At 39.6% G+C, this 21,290-nt stretch overlaps 2 protein-coding genes across 11 annotated transcripts in view; both read left to right on the top strand.

The window, feature by feature from the left end:
* The window catches only part of Phactr1 (phosphatase and actin regulator 1), a 508,872-nt gene that overhangs the window by 359,865 nt on the left and 127,717 nt on the right, over positions 1-21,290 (top strand). The window lies entirely within an intron of this gene.
* LOC134478501 (ER membrane protein complex subunit 5-like) overlaps positions 1-21,290 on the top strand; it is a 95,781-nt gene that overhangs the window by 57,388 nt on the left and 17,103 nt on the right. Inside the window, exon 1 of the mRNA XM_063259897.1 lies at positions 1-21,290. This exon is cut by the window's left edge and continues 57,388 nt beyond it; it is cut by the window's right edge and continues 17,103 nt beyond it. Coding sequence (XP_063115967.1) covers positions 138-551 — 414 coding nt within the window. The 5' untranslated portion in view covers positions 1-137 and the 3' untranslated portion in view covers positions 552-21,290.

A 21,290-nucleotide genomic window follows, 5' to 3' on the forward strand; every position in this document is an offset into this window, starting at 1 on the left:
AACCCATTCCTGGAAGGTATTTGGTGCGCAAGACTTTTGTGACGTCACATTACTGCGCCGCGCAGGCGCAGTGGACGAAAGGAGGAACAGTTCTGCCGCCATCGCCTCTTCGATCCGCAGGCTGCTTATCCATAGTCATGGGACGCAGGCTGTGGAATGGGCTGTTAGGCCTTGGCCTCTTCGCCCTCGCCCATGCCGCCTTTTCCGCCGCGCAGCATCGTTCGTATATGCGATTAACAGAAAATGAAGGCGAAGCGATGCCAATGGACATAGTCCTTCAGACACTTCTGGCCTTCGCGGTTACCTGTTACAGCATAGTTCACACCGCAGGGGAGTTCAGGGACATCGACACCACGTCGAAACTGAAGAACAAGACATGCGACTCCTTAAGGAATCACCCGTCTTTTTACGTATTTAACCATCGTGGCCGAGTACTGTTCCGGCCTTCGGATACAACACATTCTTCACACCAAAATGCACTGACGGCTGATACGGCGCTGAAGTTCACGGAAACTAGAGTCGATACGCGTGAAGACTTTTGGAAATTTTAATACCAGGACGGAACTCAGAGCTGAATGCAGGAGTTTAGAGTGTGAACTCCCCACCTCCCCCCAGTCAGAATTTCCTTTGGTTTTTCAGACCCAATTCTAAAAGAAATATTGGCCTCTTATTTATACATTGTTGATAAGATTGTTAATGAAGTTTATATTATCTGTGAAATGAGGCTTTGCTCTTCCATATAATAATTTTTTTTCCATTTGAAACAAACTCACACCTGTGGGAATAGTCACCGTTTCGAACACATGAAAAATGGTGATGGTTTTTGTGCTTATTTTCGTGGATTTCTTTTGCACCCAGTTTTTAAGAATCTCTTTGGAAGTTGCTGTATAACTACTACGTTTCATGGCCCAAATCATAGTAAAATGATCTTCAGTTATCAAATTCTAAAGTGGTAACTTTTTTTATAGCGTCCCTAAATGTGGTTCTGCTTTTATAGATACTTGCCAGTCTTTCATTTATTCATGACTTTTCACCCCACCCCCTGTGCTTTCAAAAACATCAGCTATCTCCTTTGATCATTTCTCCGAGGTCATGTGCAGTGAGCAATGTTTGTGTCAGCAATTCTGCCATAACAAATATATTTTAAAAGTTTACCTTACTGTAAACCTACTTGTACTCTCTTTGGTTATCTTAAGAAATTTCCTTCAATGTAATCATCAGGTATTCTTATGAATAGTTGATGACATCAGAAAGCCATTTGTGATTTCATTACCCTGCCTATAGAGAATAGTAGTGAGAAACTGATTAAGCAGTTTTAATTTACTCAAAGTCTGTATATTAGTAAATTAGCTGGGTGTGATAGCATTCCAGAGGTTGAGGCAGGAAGATCGCCACAAGTTCAAGGCCAGCCTGTACTATATTCAGTGAGTTCAAGCAGCCTGAATGACAGTGAGACCCTGTCTCAAAACAAACAAAAGTTAACTAATAGATTAATGAAAATAAAAGACATGCCAATCTAAAATCAGACTGAAAAACAATTGGGCCAACTATGTTTTAAATACTTGAAACTAATGTATTCATTTTTTAAGAAAATTAAGACCATTTCAGAAGTTGATATGTAAATTAGAAATTTACAGCAGGTTTACCATTTTCCATCTTCACTTGGTTCTAAAGGTGAAGAGGATACAGAGTTGAGTTTTTTTTAGTAACAATTTTACTCTTAGCAAAGTTTGGATAGCTCTGTGGGCTGAAAAACTGCAGGAAGCTCAGCTGTATTTTTGTAGATAATATTGCTTTAGTTGAATTGTGTATGTATAAAAACAATACTTCTTGTTGAATCCTGTTAAGTGTAAAGGGAGTAACTACACAGGTTTGAAAAGGAAATGTGCTCAAGGAGAGAGCCATAAAATGCCCTTGATGGCACTTTTTCCATTAGAAATGAATCTCAGCTCTTCTGTCCTGCCTAATAATGCACAGCCCCAAAGGACAAGATTCTTTCAAAAGTGAATTTTTTGTTGTTGTTTACCAGCCCAATCTGTGTAATACACTACTTTCTAATGAGAACAAAGTTAGAATCTGTTGATAATTAAAATAATTTAGAAATGTAAAGACAGGAATCAAAGAGTAATAAGCCAAAAAGTGTGTGAAAAACCAGACTCTTACATTAGGCTCCTCTATTGTTTCTTCATGTACAACTTGATTTGCGGGAGCCGCCTATAGTTTTCTCTTTGGGAGCTACCTTCTTTTCCTAGTATGTTTTCATAGTACTGTTCCCAAGATATAATGCATGTACCTTGTAATTCATCTATTTTATTTGTACGTAAGTGATTTTTTTAATATATCCACAAAGTTACATGAACATAATCACAGTCAAATTTAGGACACTACCCTAAAAGGAACTCTGAACCCTATAGTGGTGACCTCATTTCTCTCCAGTACCTCCAGCCATAGATAACCACTAATCTACTTTCTTTCTGTATGGATATGCCTATTTTGATCATTTAACATATTTTCTTAGGAGGCTGATTCAGGAGGATCATCACCATGAATTGAAGGCCATCTTGGGCTACATAGTGAGTTCAAGGCCAGCCTGTAGTACCTAGCAATTCCCTGCTTCAAAAACAGTAGACACAAACCCCACTAGTTGGAGAATTTCATATTATGATGAGCCAAATTTATTCTTGGTCACCTAAAAAGAATTAGACAGTGACTCAGTGAATTGATTCCTTGTAAGCTTCTCAGAAAGGACTTACTTTAAACACACATACAACTTTAAAAATACCTTTAGAGTCCCTTAAAGGTGCAGCAACTCCCCATAAATATAGGCGCTTACCCCTAAATTGCTTGTCTAATAGCTAGCATACCCCCCTCCAACATTTCATTTCTCATTCTTAAGGAGCTTAAGGAGGTCATCCCTGGGAACTATTTTCTATGGAATATGCATGTTATGTCTTGTGTCTAGATGTCCCCCAAAGCTTCATGCAGTCACAGGTGGGGCTTTTTCAAAGGTGGCTGTATCTAGAGTGTGTGATGCTGGGATTAAGGGTGTATGATTATTAAATCAACCCCCCACCCAAAACTCAGTAGCCTCGATTGAACATAAAAGGGGCAGAAAAAAGCCGCTGAGCTTCCTTCAACTTGTTGCTTGCTCCCTTCTCCCTGCCCTGCTTTGCTACGGACTGTTTCTCCTCTGTGCTGCCCTGCTGCCATGCCACGGTGTTCTAGAGCCAGCCAACTATGGACTGAAACCTCTGCAAATTGTGAGCCAAATAAACCTTTCCTCAGTCAACCGTCGGAGTCTAGTGTTTTATCTCAGCTGTGAGAAAAGTAATTTTCTTTTTTTCAGGGGCAAGATATCTTCCTTACCTTAGAGAAGTGAAATTCTCATGATGCCAAAGCAAGATCGGTCTTAGGATCCCCAGGGGCAGCCTGTAACACTACAGCTTGAATTCCTTTTGCAATAGCTGTACTGCAGTAAATCTACAAATAAGATCAGTAAAATTGGTGTTTTTAATTTAAATAACTCAGAAAATACAGACTTAATGCTCCCAGATCAGTGGTGTCAAATGTATGACACACATGCTGCAGTAGGCTGTTTGTGTCATTAAAAGCTCTGAAAGGGTCATCCTCACTGCCCTAGAGGATTCAGGCCAAAACACAGTTCAGCGAATAGCCAACTAAAAGATTAAGACATAAAGGTTATTAGTTACTTTATTGTCCTTATAATATTACACAGATGCCACTAGTTACAATGCAATTGCGCTGAACATGATTTCAAGGTTCTAGTAAGACAGAAACAACAGCATATGTGTATAGGTTAAACCAGAAGAGTGAAGCAAAAGCAGTCATTCATAGCTTGGCACTGCTTGCTTTTCTGGATTCTTACCTTCGGTGTGAGTCTTGTTCCTGTTCACAGGAGTAAGTATTTCTAGACTCACCAGAGTCGTTTGGTTGCTGGACTCCCTTGACTCTGCTGTGATGAATACAGAGTGTTAGACCTGTGATGGATTTTTTTCTTCTTCCCAGATTGCTTGGAGCAGAAAAGAAGTTAGCTTGCAACAGAGTAGCTTGCCTTCTCATTCTTTAATCTTGCTCCATTTCAGCCTTGCACACATCTGTGTTGCTGAAAACCTTGAAGACTGTCTCCAGAAATTGAGAAAGGTTAGATTCTGTCACAGCAGTGTCTCAGGTTCTTCTGGGTACAGGAGCCCTCTGAGACATGCAGTAGGTCTTCAAGACTATCTGACTACTGGCCTTCATAAACAGTTTTTGACTCGCTCAAACCTTTAGTTTTTCCGTCTCTTCCAGTCATTCTACTTTTAGACAGAATATTTTTTTAGCATTCAGAATCGTTTCCAAAATATTTGGAAAATGTCCAATGACATTTTCATACTTGTAACTTTCTTTGTACCCTACTTTCCTCCTACTTACTGATGCTTTTATGTCTCATTTCCTTCCCTTAAGTTTACATTTTGAAACTTTCTGTACAAAATTTCTGAGGTTACATACATATTAATTAGAATTTTAACTGTCACCTGGCCTGCTGATGAAGATCCAAGAAGAGTGTAATCTTAAATTGGTTTTTTATATCAAAAATTCACAAAACATTTATTAATAAACCCAAATGTATTATCTATTTATAGAATTTAAGAAACCAAGAGGAATCAAGCTTATATTTAGCAATTGATGTTTCAATGTTTCGGCTTACTTAGAAATGATTCAGATGTTTGTCTCTATTGCATACATAATTTTCAAACTTCAAACCACATGAAGAACATATTTATAAACACTTATTCCATTTACATTTACCTAATTTATGTTTACCACTTATTCCCAAATTAGTCATGAAAACTGAGTTATGGAACAAGCAGAGTCATCATTCTAAGCTAGTTCTTTGTCAGAAATACAAATAAATAAACCTTAAACATTGCTATACTTGACACTGGGTGCAGACCCAGTGTCATGGCTTGTGGCTAGGTATCCCTCCAAAGCCTCATGCAGTCACAGGTGGCTGGATCTAGAGATGTATGATGCAGGGATTAAGGGTGTGTGATTACTAAATCAGTTCGCTGATTGGTTTGGTACCTACTTCCAGTAGCCTAGATACAATACAAAAGAAGCAAAAAGACACTGATAAGGCCCCTTGCTTACTATCCTACCTTTGGCCTACCATCAACTGTTTCTCCTCCGTATTCCCCTCAGCCAAGCCACCCTGCCCTGGGGCCAGCTGACTATGGGCTAAAACCTCTACAAACTGGAAGCTAAACAAATCTTTCTTCCCTTTAGTTTGGGCATCAGGTCTTTCATCTCAGCAATAAGGAAAGCAGCCAATCCAGCCAGTGAAGTAGGCACCAAGATAGCACTTCCTTTTCTCTGCTCATGACCCACTTCTGGCAATGTAGGAGAGTTATCCCTGACAGTTGGAAGTGGAATAGCAAAAGCTCACAACCTTCCAAGGAAAAAAGGCCCATGTGGATCATTGATTTTATACGCAAATATAATGGATTCCCCTCTTGATAAGTGTAACCACCACCAAAACAAAGAGTGAAGAAAGTTTTATTACTTGCAGCAAGTAAGGAGAACGCTGGCAATAATTCTGAATGAAGCATCTCCCTCAAGGAAGAAAACCAGGGGCTTTTACTGGGGAAACATATATTCATACAGGAAACAGTCGTTGTCACCTTTAAATGCCATTCCTGAGAAGGCTTCAAAGATTGTATATCACGTGTTTTTAAACACTGAGGGGCAACTCTGAACCACTCTGGGTCATTTGAGAAGGATAAGCCAGGGTGACTTCACGATTTGGGCTGGTTCCTTGTAACTCTCTCTGAAGGATTTTATTTAAAAAAAAAAAAAAAAGGCTTTGGAAGCCTGTTAAGTCATTTAAAGCACATGGAAGAAGGCCTAAAAGACCAAATAAACTGCCTGAGTTGAACTCCTAGTTCTGCCACTTAATAACTGGGTGACCTTGGGAAATTTACTTAACCATCCTGTGTTTCAGTTTGCTCCTCTGTAAAACTGGACCAGTAGTACTGTTATTGAGCAGAGACTCACTGGCCTGTGCACACAGAGGTTAATACTATGTCCCTGAGTTTTTGCAAAAACAAAGCTTAACTACATGGTCAACCGGAAGGAAGGCTAGGAACTAAAGAGGAGCTCATATCTGCTTCCCCAGTTGGCTGGTAGTGGGGGATTTGACAGGAAGGAAGAGGGGAGGCATTCTCTGTTGATTGGATGATGATGGGGGGGGCACAGTTTGTACAGTTCTTTGGCTCCAGTGCAAATAGTTACCATGACTCTTCACAGGTTGTATGTTTCTTTTCAAGGGACTTAGCATGTTTTGAGAAATTTTGAGCTTCTGATTTCAAAAGGTCATGGGCTGGTCAGGTGGGCTTCTATACACGTCCGCTCAGGAAAATCTGGTTCTGGATCAGTCTTGAGTACATTTTGGAGGCTTCTCCTGAAAAACAGCTTGCATGTTGTGATAGTTAAGGAATTTATATCTGAGTGTGCCCAAGACTTAGCAAAATTCAGCACTTCTTTCACAAATTAGTCATATGGAAAAATCTCTACAGCAGTGTGATATATAATGTCATAGTATATTGTTGATCATATATGTTGTAGTTGCTTTTCTGACCCTCTAATAAAATACCGAGACTGAGTAATTAATAAAGGGTAGAAATTTATTTAAATCACAACCCTGGAGGTGAGAAGACCAAGAGCGTGGCTCGAGCATCTGTCCAGGGCCTTCATGCTGTGCAATATGGCAAAGGGCTTTGTACAGCAAGACAGAGAAAGCTGCTAGCTCAAGACTCTCTGCCCACCCCTCTGCTTCTTCCTCATCTTCTTCCTCTTCTAAAACCACCAATACTTCATGGCAGCCCCATCATTGTGACTATCAAACTCTACCTCCCAAACCTCTACTTTTTACCATTAACATGAATTTGGTGGTTTTCTCCAAACCATGAACTTTTGGAAAAACATTCAAAGCATAGCAATATATAATTACATAACTATGATATGCAGTATTATGGTTAGCTATTAGACTAAAGTACATAGTACACTGATATTAGCATAGCTGTACCATAACTATACCATGATAATTTGGTGAATGTAACTTCATTCTGTAAATAATGAAGAGATACAAAAAGGGCTCAAGGTACATTTTATATGATTTTATTATGAGTTGGCCAATTTCAGCACTTTCTTTGCAAGTTATTTGTGTAGCAATTCTCTATTTATGCATCATGGAAGCAGTGTGAAAGCTGGGTAGGAACGGTGACAGTGTGTGACAGGGAGACAGCAGATGCCTCCTTCCATCCAAACAGGGGCTTACTCAGGACTGCAGCAGTCTTCCTGGGAGGGAAGGATGACTATGAAGTGCTGATCATATGAACCATGTGTTACGGTTATTCCGTGAGAGGAGGTGAAGGATTCAGGCTGCCTATCATGCAACATGAAGTTGAAGACCACACTGTGGATGGATGGGTGGACAGACAGACAGGTAGACAAATAGATGCATCAGATGCATGTATAAAAATGTGTATGCTGCATACTCAGCCTTGTGAATAATATTATGGTGTGTCGCATACATATGATGTGACACATTTGCCTCTGTGTGGCAGTGGAGCAATCTATTCCTAAGCCCTACAGCCACTGTTCTTTAAGAAGGACTAATCCTCATTCTTGTTGGATGTCTGCCAGCATTTTCTAAATGGTGAACACACCAATGAAAATTAAACTCAGTTTTTAAAAAACACTTTTAATATTTTCAGTATGTGAGTACTTAGTGCTGTACAATTAAGTGACTTGTGTTTTCTAGAGATATTTTTAATTAGAGTTGCATAACCTAGTACTGATTAAACTTCCAAATACACAGGCAGCTCACGTCTGTAATTAGACAAAGTTGAACTCTCCCAAAGGAAGAGAAGGTGAAGTGAGCTTCCTCCATCCCTGGTCTCAGGAGAGCTTTATCATCACCATTAGAAGCAAAGCTTTCAAGATACGTGTGAACATCAGCACTGTGCCTGCACGTTAAGACAGTCCTTATAGGTGAGGACTCCCGGACAATGTCAGTTTACTGACATCTTGTCTTAGCCCAATACAGGGCTTGTTGGTTGGAAATGTGCTAACGTATTTATCAAACCAACAAGAATAATGGTGATTGTTGAAAATAGGGTAATCAGTGATAAGATTCATTGTATTCATCTCTCTCCACTTAAAAATGTATTTCTTCCATGGTTAAAAAATGCTTAAATAGAATAAAATTTTTGCAAATTGGAAAACACTGTGAGGAACCATTCCCCAGTGGTTTGATGTGAAGATCATGGGAAAGACTCTTCTCCCGTCCACTGGGATGTTCCTAGCATCAGCTTGACTCTGTCTGTCAAAGCCATTGTCTTTAGCTCTTTTAAGAAAAGATAGGGATTACTGTTTATGAGTTTCACAGTGCCCTACTAATCCTTAGCAGATAATGGCACCTATTGTATGCTTTTTGCTTCTTTACTTCTGAGAAAGTAAGCACCCTTCTCAGAAACCAAGGAGGGGGGCTCCAAGAATGGCTCACAAGATGAATTCGCAAGTAACATTTTAAAAAGATCAAGAATGACATAAATGTCCCAAATATTGTGGCTTCCAGAATTTGGAAGGAAAAAAGCATCCTAGAGAAGTGAAAGAATAAAGAGCTGTTTGACTGCAGGAGTGTTTCTTATTTCGTTCTCCCAACAGGCAACTCAGCCTGTCTCCAGCTCCTGGATACGGGTGCTAGCTTCAGTCTCATTGTGTTTCAGCTCTCTGAGTGGGCAGAGTAGAGCCGAGTTTCCCAGAGATCAGATTTTAGAGTGAGAATATTTTTAAAGATTCTTGAGGAAATCCAGATCTACATGTTCTTCGACTTGGGAGGACAATTAGCTCTGAATGAAGCTGTCATGGGAATATAAATGAAGGACCAGCATAAGAGCAAGATTTAACAGTGGGGAGGAGCTTTCTCTCCCCCAGGTGCAAAGCATTAAACATTTAAAGGCTCATAAGCATGTGTCTCTTAAAATGAAAACCGGAAGGCCACTTACATTTCAATCCTACAGCCAGCTGTGATGGGAAAACGAAAGTCATTAGTATCCTCCATGAAATTAGTAGATGTCTTTCATTCTTGCTGATTTAAGGTGGTAGGTACAGGTAGGGTGTTGTCATTGTTAGGAATCCCTGAAATTCTGACAACAGTGTAAGCATCTGTGACCATTACTCATAAACTTAAAACAGTAACAGTTTGAAATCAAGAAAATGTTTGTGAACTGTGTTCCTGTTGCTACTAATCCTGGAGGGACCTGGCACATCCTTCCATTACCTGTGATCCATGCAAGCCAAGAGTCCCCTGCATTCAGGCCCTCACAGTGGTGTGTGGTGTGAGGCAGAGCTGGCGCACAGACTGTCCTGAAGGGCGCATCTCGGTTCACATTCCCTCATGGTCACAAATGCCTGAGACAATCAACTCATAAATTGAAAAGGTGGATTTTGGCTTACAATTTTGGAGGCACCAATCCATGGTTAGTCAGGAGTGAGTAGCAGAGAAAAGCTACTTGCCATAGAAGTCAGGGAGCAAGGAAAAGAAGAAGAGAAGGCTGAAGTCCCACAGTACCTCTCAAAGACATGTCCCCGAAGGCCTGAAGACCTTGCACTAAGCCCTACAACTCAGTGGTTCCACTGTCTCTCAACAAGGCTCTATTTAACACAAGGGCCTTCGGGGGACATTGAAAATCCAAACTATAATAGGGTGGAGATATAAATTTCTGTTTTGAAGATAACTACTCCACCAGGGTCAGCACCACGGATTTCAGCGGGACATTGAACTTGCTTTCTTAACCAGAGTAGGGATAGACCCTGGAGAGATCCAAGGAAGTAGAGAGCCAGTACTGAGATGAGATCTTCACCAAGTGGATCCAGGGGCTCTGGGGCTGTTATGCCACAGAGAGCTCATGTATTGGCAGTGTCCCAGGATCCATGAAAGGCTCACTGAACCTGTTCACCAGAGACCTAACACTGGTCCTCTCCAGGCAGCTTTTCCAGTGGACTTGGAAGAACCATGGAACACAACTTCCTAGATCCTGGGATTCCCCAGTAAGTGGTGTTCCCTAGGCTCCCGGTCCTTAAAGGTAGTCACGTCTGTTTCCATTTCTTTTCTGAGACACAGCAATAAAATAATTATGTCAGCATGCTTTCTAAAATGCAGAACTATTTGAGAACATTCCAATCTACATGGATAGTGCCCAGCGGTGGTCCAGTGAGCAGGCTGTTATGACTGGGTCATTTGTGCCATTTGCTGTTCACTGGTACACCACTTGCCTGTGGGTGTGTTGGCCACTATATAGGTCAGGACTGTTTTTAGCATCTGACTCTCTTCCTCCTCCTCCTGAAGCACCCACAGAATGATAGGATCCCATTGGAGTGAGAAGAGACTAAGGCAGAGAGAAAATCCAAGGTACTTTCAAAGCTGGTAATCAGACAAATTGCCTGAGCAAGTGCCAAAGTTGAAAATGAACCACAAACAGTAGAGAGGCCAAGGGCCAGACCTACGCTACTGATGATCAGCTGTGACTGCTTCCTGCTACGTTGTGGGTTTATGGTGTGAGGCGAAATTGTCCTGAAAATTCTTCTGTATCTGCTCTTTTTAGTTTGTATTTGTATTGTGAGATTACAACTTGCAAAGACAGTAGTGCTTGCTCTCTCCTTCTCTACCGCTCTCTCTCCCTGTCTCTCTCTCCTTTTTTAGCTTGGTTTTTCTCTTTTTAAGATCAGGAACTTTTTGAGGTCATTCTAATTAACCTTTCAGTCACTTTTAGTGCTACCTTTGATGAATAAAGCCCATTGAAAAGTCATGTATAATTGCTTCTCCTAGGATTTTGTCTTCTGTCTTCTTCCAACAAAGGAAGAAAGGTATTATTCCTAAAAAGACATGCAAGTTTCACTCTATACTAAAGGATTTAAATTAGAAACTCCCTATATCCAGTGTTACATTTCTTGTGCTTTGAAAATAGTATGCTGGACGTGGTCCAACTTCAATAAAGGCCCTTGTACGAAGATGAGGCCACATGGAAGATGCTCAGGTTTTGCATCTGTGCCGGCTAACATTTGGTATTAGGATTAAGAATTTAATAATATTTTAAAATATTTATCTTATTCAAATCAAATTTTCTTCCTGAGACTCAAACCAAATAATCAGGCAAGAATAAAAAAATGATTCGAACAATATGACTGAAATGTCTGTGTATGTGAATTAGAATTTTTCAATCAGTCCACTGACTGATGAAGGTACTTGATTTGCTTTTGTGTTTAATTAACAATAAACAGCAATGTACCTGGAATTTCCTAAGTGCCATTGAATGTTTTGGGGTAGCAGAAGGAAAAAGAAAGCAGGAAGAAATGTAATTACTAATTTCTTAAAAGTACAAGAAATATAGTTAACAGTTATGTACTGTATGCATCAAAAACCTAGAAAAACATTTTTGCATGTTTTCACCATAAAAATGTGGTAGATGGTTAAGAAAACAGATAAGAAGTGTGATCAAAACATGTAGAATATACTTAAATTTTAAAAATTTATGATGGTCAAAGTCACACTGCTATTAATTCCCCTCAACATATTCCACTTTACTTTAAAAATGTGTGTCCCATCACTGTCAAAGTCCCGTTCTTGCCACTTTCTGAAGCAGCTTGTAGTTCATCTTTATGGCCGTTTCTGTCAATTAAAAGTATCAGTGTGTCCAGATTCACCGCATCACTGTACCCTGCTCCGTGCAGCTTCTTCCTCAAAGGCACGACAGCCATGAAAGATAAACATTTCAGGACACTGAGGCAGCCACAGCAGTATAACTGAAGACACTCAGTACAGAGGACTTCCAGAATGACCTCAGAAAGCAGTAAAAACAGTAAAATAACTATGTTCAAAGTGGGCGGAGTAGCAGACTGGGATATAGAAAAGAAATGGGAGGAATATTTTGGGTGAGATTGAGGGCCATGTGTCTTTCATCATAATAATTTCTTTTAATTTTAAACATTCACCGTATTTTTGAATCACATCTCATATGTTTAATCTGATTTTAAACATATATTTTTTCCAACATCACATGGTATCCCACTAATATGTGCAATTTTAGATTTTTATATATCAGTGCAGGAAAGATCAAAACCACAGAATCCCACGATCTGTTCCTTGCTAATGGAAGCCTTCGCAGTGCTGGATGAACCTCTGCAAGTTGGCAGAGTGACCAAGTGGCTCACCCTGAGACCGAACCCTTCCCAGTAAGGAGAGGAATGACTTTGGCACAAGGAAATGACCTAAAGACTCATTAGAGATGAGCATTTGCACACTTAGTTGCATTAAGTGTGTTAACTTTTGAAAAGGTAACTTCAGTGATGGAAGGTAATTGGGTAGAGAAATGGCAAAGGAAGATGCAAGTTCATTTAACAAGGTTGGTTTGTATCAATTTCTCTCTGCTTTCATTCCCCATCATTGGTAGGGATGTTACTTTCCTTCTAGTATAGGGAGGGCCTTTTCCACATGGGAATTTTAATGTCTTACCTTTAAAAAACTTCAGAAGGATCCAGGAGGTCCTCATGCTATTTTTCAAAGACTTTTGACCCAGAGTAGTCAATAAGGGGAACTGGGGTGTAGCTCAGTAGAAGAGCCCTTCCCCATCATGCATGGGGTCCCAGCTTTAATTCTCAATCTCAACAAAAAATAAATAGAAGATACTCAAAATTTAGAGAGTCTGAATTTTTTTCAATTCTTTATCTGTTCTAGATAAAAATCCTTTTATCTGAGGAACAATTGGCTAAAATTTTTCCTCACTCTGTTAAAAAAAAATCCGAATTTCTTTTAATGTACAAAAGCTTTTGTACATTATGAGATCCTAGTTGTTGATTCTCTGTAGTATTTTCCATGCAGTCTGAGTTTACTTCATGAACTCTCTACTCACACCTACGTCTTCAAGATTTCTGTTTTCTCTTCCAGTAGACTTAATATTTCTATTTTAATATTTAGATCCTTGATCCATTTTGACTTTAGTGCATGATGATAGACAAGAGTCTAGTTTTAGTCTTTAAAATGTAGACAGCCAGTTTTTCCAGCACCATGTATTAAAGAGGCTTTCTTTCTTCCAGTCGACATGTTTTGCCCCTTTGTCAAAGGTAAATGATTGAGTGTGTTTGAAGTTGTATCTGCATCCTGTAATCTGTTCCACTGAGCATCAGGTCTGTTTTTTTACCAGTACCATGCCGATTTTATCACAGTAGCTTTGTAGTATAATTTCAAGTCAGAGATTGTGATGCTCCCTGCCTTGCCTTTGTTTCCCAAAATTGCTTTATTTATTCTAGATCTCTTCTGGTTCCAAATGAATTTTAGGGATGTTATTCTGTAGTTCTGTGAGGTATGCTAATGATATTTTGATTGGGATTGCCTCAAATGGCAACTTCACTATGTTGGTTCTTGCTATCCATGAGCAAGGGATATCTTTCCATTTTTTGATATCCTCTTCAGTCTCCTTTCTCAGAGTACTGTAATTTTCCATGCACAGATCTTTTACTTCCTTTGTTAGATTGATTCATAGGTATTTTATTGTCTTGACACTATAGTTTTGTTTCTTTCAGAATGTCATACAGTGAAATTATACATAGACTTCAAGTCTGATTTCTTTCACTTAATACATGCATTTGAGACTTTTCCATAGTGTCACACCTATCAATAATCTTCTTTTTATTGCTGACAAGTATTCCCTTGTCCAGGTTACCACAAGTTTGTATATTCACTGTTTGAGAGACTGAGCTGTTTCCAGACTTTAATGATTGTGAATTAAGCTGATGTGAACAATTTTTTTGCAAACATATATTCCTATTTATTTGGATAAATGCCTAAGGATAGACTTGCTGGATAAGGGCAGACCTAGTTATATTTTTTAAAAAATACAGATAAAGAGCAAAATAAAAGAAAACTTGGCAGTAGGGAGAAGTTCAAATAATTCCCTAAATTCTCTGTTCCATTGTTTCAAAAATATTCAAATATATTTGCTAATTTTTTCATTTATACTGTTAGTTATCTTAGTTCTTCAAGAAGCAAGTCTTATGCTTTATCCATTTGTCTCTTTTTTGTGAGAGTCTTTTTAGTTTATGACTTGTACTCTGAGTAACATTTTGGTCATTCTTTCAAGATTATGGTACACAATGTATTAACTAGTGTTATTCTCTGTTTCATTGTGAGATTTTATTTTTTCATAGAATATTTCCTTATTAAAATGTATGTATTACATTAAAATAAATGCCAAATTATTTTTCAAAAAATAAGAAAAGATACTCAATTTGCTGAAGCAGCACATTTGGGGGCGCCACATTCTTAAATCCTTCATCCTTAATGTATCAGCTGTCATGAGAAATGTGCTTCAATGTTCTTATTTGCCTTTTCTCTCTGTGCAAGGGACTATCAATGGGGACTTAGAGTCTTTTTTAAATGTATTCATATTCAGCTAGCATTGTTTCTAATGAATCCTATAGAAGATGACTGGAGAAGTAAATCAATTGACTAGACTCTTTTAGGTTTTCACAGATACTGATTATCTGGACAAATTTTAACAGTTAACCATTGGAACGTTCCTCCCTCCTTTCCCATGTCTCCACTTGACTCCTCAATCAAAGGTCCTCATGAAATAACTGTCATATTACTCCCCAGAATGAGCTTTCAGGGTGAGGGCGTGTTGTGCAGCGCATGCCAGCGTGCATCTCACAGAGCTGGGGCAGACTCGTGATGTGGTTGTAGGGCTCTGTTTTGCCCTCAGTCTGTGCTTTGCTGAAGGGTAACCTTGAGCATATGTGACCCTGAAGACCCTTGGTTCACTGAAAACTGGAACAGGAAACCTTGACTTCCAAGCCACTCATAAAATACCTAATACCCTACCAATTTGATATTTACTGTACACAGCATGAAAACATGTACTACTTATAACTTACAGAAGCAATTTAGAGTGATTTTATGTATAAAAATATAAACTCATGTATCTCTAATGTTACCCTGTGTGGATGATAAAGGATGCTTGATGATTATATTTTTTCTATACTAAACTTTATCTGGTCTTTGGATTGGGTTGTTTATAAGAGTTATGGCTTAACTTCAGCCATATTTACATTCTGTCATGTTTGACCAAAGAACATTTCATCAAGAATTCAGAGACCACATGGGATCCCAGAGCATCCTCTTAACTCTCTATGAGCTTCTGTTATTTTTCATCATTATGAGACAATAATCATGCTTCACTAAGCATTCAAAAGTTAAGTGTTCTGCTTTTTGTCAAAAAGAAAAAAGACAGACAGACAGACAAAAAAAAAATCCTATCTCTAGGGTTGGGGATTTACAGTGTAGGGCACTTGCCTAGCATGTGGAAGGCCATGAGTAGAATCCCCAGCACCTCCAAAACAAAACAAGGAAACATACACCTATTTTAAAAATTGATCTCTTTCAATGCCTTAAAGAACTTTAAAACTCCATATGTACTTTCTCACTTCTTAAAGAACAGAAGCCTAGGTTTATATCTTTTTGGTGCTGTAGAATCTGTATTAACACATCACTTACTGTCCTGTGCCCTGAATATGGCACCATCAGTATAGAAATACTTGTCCTTTGTGCCTTAAAATCCCCTCCCCACTTCCATTTCTGTGAGCTGTCACTTCTGTCAGCCAACTCTTGCTTTCTATTTTATGCTTGCAGTGGCCAAATAACAAAACAAAACAAAAACAGCCTATCTGAATTCTATCTCAATTGCAGCTGACATTACAGTAAAATAGGGTGGAGTGGGAGCCAGGGCTGCTTTCTGGTGATTTCACTGTGTGAGTTTTAACACATGGATTTGTGCCATCCGTTCCAGGGCTCCATGGCTTTTTGGCTTCCTGCTCACTAGAAATTTGATCGAGACACTGATATGCTATGGTGACTTAAAACTCCAGAAAGCGCTTTAAAGGGATTCTTGAATTCACAAAGAGAAAGAAAATTTGTTAAATCTGTATCAAAAAATGTTTCTAATTAAAGCAATGTAAGGAAACTATCAACTGAGTTTCAGCACAATTGTCTAATTTAAGATCACTCTCTAGTCCACTGGTTTCTTTAAATAAGAAAAAACTGACACGATGTGAAAGGCTCTTCTCCCATAAGCTTCAGCTCATGGTCTGGAGGACTTTTAATTTTCTTGCATTTTTGCTAAGCAACCATGAGCCCAGTATAAATTTTGCAATTCCATGGAGGCAAATTAAAACTTTTCCTGATTTTTTTCTAAAAACCAACAATGTGAGGCTTGAAAACAGCTTAATAACCTCATTAGAGAACTTTTGCAATCTGCAGTTCTGTCCAGGTGCATTTTAAAATAACCTTGTAGGTACATTCTAAATGAACAAAGTCTGAACAAAGGTGTTCAGAAAGTAGCCAGTCCTGTCAGAGGCCCATCTCAAATTGGTTGAGCTGAGACTTCAGTGTTTTAAATCTTTTTTCTTCTACAAATATGTCTCTTATATTTGGAGTATTGGTACTAGAACAAAATTATGCATTTTCTCTACATCTGAATAAATCAATGGTAGGCAGTTTTCATAAATGGAGTGTCCATGTAAGCTTTTAAATGTATAATTTCCTTATTTGTATAATTAAATTTCCCAATGATGCAAATTAGGAAATTAGATGAACTTTAAAACAACCATTTAAAATGTAAAAATTTCACTTTTACTGATAGCATTAAGTCTCACTAAAGGTTGTATTCAATTCCAAACACAGTCATCTACCTTATCTTTGACAAAGGAGCAAACAAGGTCACTGGAAGACAGATAATTTCTTTAATAAATGGTGCTGGAAAAAATGGTTCTCCACATATCGAAGACTAAAACTAGCCCCATGTCTATCATCATGCACTAAACTAAAATCAAAATGGATCAAGGATCTAAATATTAAAATAGAAACACTAAATTTAGTGGAAGAAAAAACAGGCAGAAATCTCAATCATTGGTATAGACAGAGACTTCTTGAACACAATCCAGTTTGCAAGAGAAATAGTACAAAGAATTGATAAATGGAGTCATCTTATATATATATATTTTTTTGGTCTTTTTCCTTTTTTTTTTTTTTTTTTTTTTTATCGGTACCGGGGATCAAACCCACGACTGCCTGCTTTCAAGGCAGGCGCTTATGCCACTGAGCTAAATCCCCAGCCCCTGGAGTCATCTTATTTAAAAAAAAAAAAAAAAAAAAAAAAAAAAACTTTTGCACAACAGAAGAAATCACCAATGGAGTGAAAAGACAACCTGCAAAGTGGGAAAAAGTTATATCCAGTTGTCCCACAGACAAAAGACTTGTATCTAGAACACATAAAGAAATGAAAAAAGCAAACACCCTCCTCCCACCCAAATTCAAAGACCCAATCTAAAAATGGGCACTAGAGGAATCTGCACTTCTGAGATAAAGAAATACAAATGGCAAATAAATACATGAAAAAATGTTCAACATCATTTGAGAGATGCAAATTTAAACAACACTGAGATTCCATCTCACCCCAGAAACAATGGCTATCATCAAGAAATAAACCAGTAACAAATACCAGCAAGGCTGTGAGGAAAAGGAACCCTTCTCCACTGGTGGTAGGCATGTAGGCTGGTGCAACTGCTGTGGAAATAAAAGTAGAAATGCCTCAAAAAAAAAAAAAAAACCCTCAGGATTAGAGGTCCCATTCAGTCCAGCTATTCCCCCTATGGGAATCTTTCCAGAAGAATTTAAAACCTAATACCACTGCAATACATGTACATCCATGTTTATAGCAGCACAGTTTTTAATAGCTAACTCTTGGTAACAATCCAAATAGCCCATCAACCAAAGAATGGATAAAAAAGAGATGTGATGTTTTTATGTCATGATGTACTACTTAGCCATAAAGAAAGATAAACTGGAGACTCAAAGGGATGCAACTTGAGACCACACTCATGAGTGAAATAAATCAGACACAGATGTATGAACACAGTCTCACCGGTGTGAGGAACAAGTAAATAAGATCTGAAATGTGTAACAGATATTGCAGAATGGGAAGAAACTATTCAAAACAAAAGAGAAACTGGGGTGAAAAAGGGTAAAGGGAAAAAGGAAAAAAATATTGGTATGCACAAGATAAGATAGCAATACAGCTCATGTCTCTAAGTTCATTGAAAAGAAAGTTTTGTGCTAATATTGTTTGGACAAGATATGATGCCCATACCTTGTACGCTGAATAACTACTACAAAGACAACAATATATAGTGTAGCAACTATTGAAGTACTCTTACTAACCCGTTTTGAAACTCAGTTTCATTGTTATGTCAAAAAAATAATAATCACATAACCACCGAGTGCAGTAGTTTGGTAGTGTTCCTTCCATCGCATATTCTAACCCAGAATGTTAAAGCTGGCCTCGGCTCTGTGCTGCCCTGCAAGTCAGTGGACGCATTTGGGATGGGTTTCACCCATTCGTTCTTCGTAGTTTTGTAGCTTGTAGCCTCTCCTATGTTCCAGGCACATTCATGTAACCTGTGACTGCTCCAGCCACATCACCACGGCTGCCCCCAAGGCATCATCCTCAGCTGATTTCATTTCTCCGGGAACCCCACTCCCTCCCTTGGTATTATACTCATCTCCAATTGTCCCCTCTGTCCTGGCATCTTGTCATTTCTCCAGATACATTCCGCTAACCATAAGGCATTTTGATTTGGATACTGAAGCTCATTCCAAAAATGATACCACCTGCTCCATCCCACCCTCGGCCCAAAGCAGAGACTTTCCCACCGCCCCCATCATGGTAGGGTCCCACTCAAGTTTGTTACAGAAGAGGATGTCAGCTAGGCAACCAGGCCCTGGCATAACTAGGGGAATGGAAAAGGTGTGGAAGGTTCCCTCGATGCAAGCACTGAGGGTAGGTGGGCGGGTGGGGCGTGTTGAGAGATGCATTGCAGAGATTCACGCGGGCACAAAGGCTCAAGCACACGATTGCATTCTCCAGCAAAGTCCTTAGGAAGAAAACATCCTCAGAATAGTGTAAGAAACTGGAGGATTGTAGTCCCTAATATAAAAGAGCTCAAGGACGAAACTGAGAAGAGCACTGAGTTACTGAAACTATGGTGCCAGCATCAGAATATTCTGGCAAAGCGACCTTCTCCCTGATTCACCCAGCAGCGCTGATACAGATTAAGGGACTCACTTAGCACTCCACCCTCAGCACCTGGTTCTGTGCCTTAATCACAGGCTGTGCTGAAAATGAAACCAGTAGAAGAATTAGTGGAATCCACAGATGACTTACTCACGTGCATTCCTCGACATGAAGCAGGGTAGATGGTTGGGTTGCAGCTGTGCTTCCTGACTGACCTGAAATCCCACCCTGAATGGGCAGGCCAGAATGCACCTCTAGTTAGGGGTGTATCTTCCGAGATAAAGCACCACTAATAAGACTGTCCCTGGTATTCCTGAGACGTTCCCTTTTGTCATGAAGGAAGAAATGTAAATGCTGCGTTTCATTTCTCAACTCTGCTATCCAGCACAACACTTGTTTTCATTTTTATTATTATTTTCATGTTCATTGTCATTGTCATTGTCATTTTGCAGTAGAGGGTATTAAATCCTGGAGCAGATGTATGCTCGGCCAGTGCTTACCACATAGCTGCACTCCCAGCCCCGTTTTTAAATTCCTCCAGTCAATATCTCCCAGTTTCAAAATCCTATTAAAAGCTTCCAGAGCTTTTCCCTTCATTTAATTTGATAATGTGTTGCAGTCCAGTTTGAAAATAATAATTAACATAGTTTGAAAGCTTCCTCAAAATAGGTAAGTATGTTCAAAGCTGTGCTTCGGTGATTTGACTAAAACCGCAAACACAAACATAACCTTCTGTTAATCCCCTCCTCTTCTTTTTATAAAATACAAAACGATAGAGAAGCAGCTTCAACTTAGCTGTCATTCAAAACTTGCCCTTCAGGATCATGCCTAATCTCCTTTCTTCCCGTATTCCTTCCACAACCATTAAAATAGTGTGCTAGAACCCTTCCAAGAGCAAATGCTGGGACCGCCCCCTTGCTGCTCTGAAGATGGGGTCACAGCCCCTCCTGCACCCCTGCAGGACTTCATCCACAAAAGCAGAGAGGCCAATTCCAGTTGTCACCTATTCACGGGACCCTTTCAGAATTTGTAACTCAAAAGGGTTTGCAAGAGAAGTCCTAATTCCAATCTGCCCCCAAGAAGTTCCTGCCCAGGTAATCAGCCTGTCAACCTCTGCCTTTCCTTCTACTCAAGTTCTACCTGGTGGCCCTGCCCCTGGGGGAGGCTCCCCTTCTGAAGCCTTAGCAGCCTCTGCTCTGTCCGCTGTTCTCTTGGCCCTGAGCTTAGCGGCTTCCTCAGCAGACATGGGCTCTCACTTAGCTTTCTGCAAACACCCAATGCCTCGCCATCCTCTGTGTCTTCCCCATAGCAAGGAGGTAGCAGGTGTCCGTTTGTGACCTCCTGGTGATGATGGTTACTGTTGATTTCATTACATGGAGAAACTGCATTTGGAAAGCAGAGGGGAAAATTAGCCATTCAGTCTATTCAGACAAATGTTGGAAAATTATTTCTCCCCAGGATGTACAAGGTTCTCTCAAAATCTGCATATCAGAGGCATTAGATTTTGGCTCAGTTTGATTCTGTTCTCTTTTTATTGGCATTTATTAAATATAGACGATCAAAAGTTATTTTTTAAAGATACAGCTTGGAATCAAAATAATGAAATGCGCCTACAGCATCCAGTGCTTATCCAGTGCATTAACTGAGAACATGCTCAGTATTTGGTGAGTCAAATTAAACCACCAAAAGCATAAACTTGTTTTGGACACCAGCCTTCTCAATTCAGAGTTCAGTTTACGTTTTTGAAACAGTCCTTTTGAAAGTTACCTCCCTGGTAGGTTTGCATTGTTTAGATCCAATCCTCTCCATACCTTTTTCCACCCTGTTTTACCCAAAATAAAAATAAACTATGGCTCAGGCTTGTTAGTTAGTGGTTCCCGTCATTTCAATCCTGGGCTGTCGTGTCGTACTGCATGGTAACCATATTGCTGCAGAGACCCAGGCTCTCACCCGTGCATTGGGAATGGGGATGCGTCAGGCCACTCCTGGTGGTGTTCTCCTAGGGAGAGATTCCTGTCTCTCCAGGAATCCCAAAGGAGAAGGAATCTTCAGGCGGAGAGGAAAGTATCTGTCTGCTGGACTCGGTGGGGGTGGGGAAGCAACGGC

This window comes from Cavia porcellus, unplaced genomic scaffold (genome assembly GCF_034190915.1).
Source record: "Cavia porcellus strain 051 isolate PalLab524CR breed Dunkin Hartley unplaced genomic scaffold, mCavPor4.1 scaffold_13, whole genome shotgun sequence".
Taxonomy (NCBI): Eukaryota; Metazoa; Chordata; class Mammalia; order Rodentia; family Caviidae; genus Cavia; species Cavia porcellus.